Below are 4,921 nucleotides of genomic sequence, written 5' to 3' on the forward strand. Positions count from 1 at the left end.
ACTATAAAGTGTTAAAGTCCGATAAAAATTTGATAAATCAGATAGAATAAAAATTTGAGAAATTTGAGGGATATTAAATTAAGCTTAGAAATATCATTTTCACGTTTTAAAATGATGGAAAATAATATGGAACATTGGATTTGAGAATTTATTTTCTTGTTCAATTTGACATTGGATGAAATGACAAGATTAAAATTTTTAGCAAAGTGCATGGGTAAAGTTGTAAATGGTAAAATAAATTGTTCATATTTGACTTTTGAAATATGATAAATAATATGTGGCTTGGTATGAATGTAATTATCAAGTTTCATTAAGGGTGAAATTTTCATTTCCCAATTAAATTCAATTAAGCTTAACAAATGACAAATTAACATAAAATTAACTAGAAATTTCATGAGACTTGTTCAACTTTCCCCTCTTTGGACGTGAGCTTCATACAAGGTAAGAGGAAATTTTATTTTTTCATTTTCAAGTAAATTCCTTTGGTTTTGGGATTAAGCGTGAAATAAAAATATCAATCAAAGCATAATTACATGTTACTGCTTAAAATTGGATTTGAATTAAAAGTTGAGATATTATAAATTTATTTTCTCTATTGATTATTTATAACAAATGTTAAAATTTGGAACTTGTGAAGGAAACAAAATTTTACCATTTTGGGTCAAAAATATTTTAAATAATTGATGTGACATCTTTAACTCATAATAATACACATATACGAGTTAATGATATTGCACCTCTGGTGATATGTATATATTTACCGTTATGTATTTTGTATTTTACCATTAACCGTATTGTATTTACCAAATAGATTTCAAGTACGTTTTGAATATGAAAATGATATTTGAATATGTTATGTGACCGTCTAAATTTGACGTATTTTTAGATCGGATCTAAGAGTTACACCCAAGGTATTACTTTTCATGCCCCGTTCAATTATATGATCACAGAATCATCCCCTTTCACTTTTAGAACTTTTTAACGTCTATTTCAACGCTAATTATTTTTTCCTACACCGGATGACACTTGAGGTATTGTTTTTTATGTCACGTTCAATTATATGATCGTAACCTCTTTTTATTCTAAGGGGACTTTTGAATCAGGGGAAAATTATTCTCGAGGGAATAATATTAAAATTTATATCAAAATTTTAAAATGAGAATGAAATTTCTCTAGAGAAATTGATAATATTAATTAATTAAATTTTAACATTTTTTTATTTTTTAATAATTTAACATCGATATAATTTTATATTATTAAATTTTTTAAAAATAATATTGTTAAGAAAATATTAAAATATTAGATAAAATTAAAGTTGAGTATTATTTTAAAAATAAAAATTCTTTAAATATTAAGTTGAAAAAATTATGTTTACATTTAATATATATATATATATATAATATGTATTATGTATTATGCTTTAAAAAAAGAGAATGTGTATTGAATTTATTATTTAAGTTTGTAAAAATAAAGATAATTAAAAGGTGGGTGGGGACAGCTGGAAGCTTCCCGGTCAAAATATGAATCCAAATCATCCAACGGTGATTAAAGCACATGCTATTATTTTACTGTACTACTATCTTTTGATTTAGGGGTGTTTAAAATAAGGTATCGTTTTTTTGGGTACTTGAAATGTTGGGTATCTGAAATTTTTGGATATCAAAATGTTGGTTAGTGTCTCAGTTTATTACACTCGGGTACCTATAAATCGAATACTTGTAAAATTTGAGTACACATTTTTGAGTCATGGGTATCCAATTTATAATTTTTTTATTTTTTCCTTTAAATTACATTATATATATATATATATATATATATATATAATTTAAAATTCTAAAATTTAAAGTTATATAATATATAACTCACACATAAAGTTTAAAAATTCAAATTACATAATCAAAAGAAATTTATTAAATAACAAAATAAAAATATAATTAAATTTCAAGTGTTTCGAAGTTAAAATAAATATTTTAAATAATAATTTAGAATATTAATGTGAAATAATTTAAGAAATTAAAAATTTAGAATGTTATGGTAGTAAATTTTAATTAATTAAGAATTTAGAATGTTAAATTGAAATAATTCAAAAATTATAAATAAAAATTTAATATAAAATAAAATTAAAAATATATATATAATAAATTGGGTATCGGGTTGGCGGGTATCCCGTTAAACATCATTTTGTGACCCGAATCTGACCATAAAACCCAAAAAATTTAGCGAACTGGATACCAGGCCCAAACAGGATGAAGCGTTAGATTCTTTGAATAATGTTTAGGTTTGAATCTTGGTGGATTATCTTATAATGTGTATTTAAAATATTCAATTTAGATTAATATATCAATGAATTGAATATTGATTAATATATAAAAATGTAGATAATTAAAATTGTAACAAAGATAATCATACTTTTATTTTATAATTTTTTATAATTTGGTTATTGATTAAACTTCTCATCTTTATTCTTTCATATTTTCTTATGTTATTGGTCATAGACTCACTAAAAGTACTCATTTTCTTCTCATAAAGTTTAATTTTCTCTCTCCTCTTGGTAAAATTAAGATTAAATTTATAATTAGTCAAAAAAATTAAAAGATTTTTTTAAGACTATTTTCATATTCTTTCATATTTTCTCATGTTATTGATTATATATATACTTTTTTATTTTTTATGTTTTAAAAATATTTTTAAATTATTTATAATTTAAAATATTTTATATTTTAAAAATTAAAAAATAAATAAATTTTAACTAATTAGATAATATACTATCAACAACTTATTATAAGTCAACAAGTGTTGGCACAAGTGATTGAGATTCAAAAATTTAAACTTCTAAGATTAAATTTGAATTTTACTACCGTTATTTTTAGTGAGCAATCTGTAAATTATGTTAGTTTATATCAATTGTCTTATGCCTTGGCCTTGAAATTCATCCGTAAATTTTTTAGTATAAAAAATAAACTTACTATCAATTAATAATAAAAATATAAATCACTATATAACATTTTTTTACATATAATTAAATATTTGTCACTTCAAAATCACTCCAAAGATTAATATTTTTCCTAGCACTCCGTTAAACACACTACAGTGTAGTACTAGCCACAATTATTGATTCATTACACTTCAACTGAAAGAGAAAAGCTCTCAATATTTCATTTTACATTATACAATACAAATACACCCAACTCTCCAACACCTTCATTTCATTCTAAGAATTTCTCTCTATCTAAAACCAGTCTCCATTTCTCTAGCATTTTCTACTGACCACCATGACGTCAAAGGATTGCGGCAACCACGGAAAAGGCCGCCATAAACGCATCCGAAGAATAATCGGATGCCTTCTAGTCTTCCTCGTCATCGTTCTCATCACAATCCTGATCATCTGGGCAGTCCTCCGCCCCACCAAACCCCGCTTCATCCTCCAAGACACCACCGTCTACGGTTTCAACGCCTCCACCCAGAATTTCCTCACCTCCAATTTCCAAGTCACCGTTTCTTCTCGGAACCCAAACGACCGAATCGGGATCTACTACGACAGGCTCGTCACCTACGCAACTTACAGGAACCAGCAGGTCACTCTTCGGACAGCGCTCCCACCGACGTACCAGGGTCATAACGAAGTCAATGTCTGGTCGCCTTTCATATACGGGAACATGGTCCCTATAGCTCCGGATTTTTCAGTTGCTCTGAAAACTGAACAATCTGCCGGTTCGATTTTCATGGTGATCAAGATTGATGGACGGGTGAGATGGAAAGTTGGGGCCTTTGTTTCCGGAAGATATCATCTTCACGTCAGGTGTCCGGCTTATATTACTTTCGGTAGCAGAAGCTATGGAGTTTCCGTCGGAGAAAACGCCGTTAAGTATCAGATCGCCACCCGATGCAGAGTCAGTGTGTGAAAACTAACCAAGAAGGCGAAGAAGAAAGAGGAGGATTTCACTAACGTCGTCAAATATATCGTTTGTTTAATCTCTTTATCTTAAATCGCTCTTCCCTTTTTCTGAACAAAATAATGGAAATGAAAATCAGATAGCAAAATTTACCATAAGAGATCTGTAGTTTCTTTAAAGAATTGTGGCATTAATAAGAATCAATTTTCCATAGTTTAATAACTGAGTGATCAGTGGACGTACTGCTGTCTATTTCTACACTTTGAATAAATATTAAGACTAAACTTATGAAAATCTACCGACTATTCTTAATAGACAAGTGATTCTTTGTTATAATAATAATATTTAATTATTATAAATTGAAAAATATTATATCTAATTTCACATCAAGTTAAAGTCTAAAAGAAATTTAGCCATCAGCTTAATTGAAGTGGCTTGTTGTTGTAGAACGAGTGGAGTAGACAGGAAAGAAGATAAGGATGGATTGAAGCCGTCGTATTTGTTGCATGTGTCACACGCATATGAATTTAGTCTCCCCACCATAACTGTACCTTTTTGTTTTAGATAAATATTTTATTACGGTGCTTTGAAGAAGAACTAGAATTTATAAAAATCTAAAATATAAAAATATATGAATTTAAAATTTATAAGTGGGATTCTTTAAATGATATTTCATATTCCAATTTTAATATTATTAATTTAATAGGCTAAATTAAAATGATCACTTTCATAAATCTTTTAATCTAAATTAATGAAAATAGACAGTTATAGTTATGGAATTAATTAAGTTTGAATTGTTGGGTATGTGATAGTGTCGATAAAGAAGAGTTTACATTCAACGTCGAATACGGTAACATATTATTAAAATGGCATACCGAAACTTATCACAAACAAAATTGTTTTGTTATGTAAATATTAAAAAGTATAAAATTTATCTAAAATTAATTATTAATTAATATTTAATTTAATTTGTCCTTATCAAAATGTACTGACACCACCGTTTCGTCTAGGCGACCAACACCAACAGT

General features: G+C 27.1%; 1 protein-coding gene across 1 annotated transcript; it reads left to right on the forward strand.

The window, feature by feature from the left end:
* Nucleotides 1-3,172: 3,172 nt before the first annotated feature.
* On the forward strand, nucleotides 3,173-4,053 carry LOC120214528 (NDR1/HIN1-like protein 12). Its single transcript, XM_039212412.1, has one exon. The coding sequence runs from the start codon at nucleotides 3,273-3,275 to the stop codon at nucleotides 3,900-3,902; it is 630 nt and encodes a 209-aa protein (XP_039068343.1). The 5' UTR covers nucleotides 3,173-3,272; the 3' UTR covers nucleotides 3,903-4,053.
* Nucleotides 4,054-4,921: the final 868 nt, after the last annotated feature.

Source organism: Hibiscus syriacus, unplaced genomic scaffold, assembly GCF_006381635.1.
Source record: "Hibiscus syriacus cultivar Baekdansim isolate YM2019G1 unplaced genomic scaffold, ASM638163v2 tig00110065_pilon, whole genome shotgun sequence".
Classification (NCBI taxonomy): domain Eukaryota; kingdom Viridiplantae; phylum Streptophyta; class Magnoliopsida; order Malvales; family Malvaceae; genus Hibiscus; species Hibiscus syriacus.

Excerpts from the sequence above, each read along its gene's own strand:
- LOC120214528 (XM_039212412.1), top strand. The coding sequence starts at position 3,273 with ATGACGTCAAAGGATTGCGGCAACCACGGAAAAGGCCGCCATAAACGC.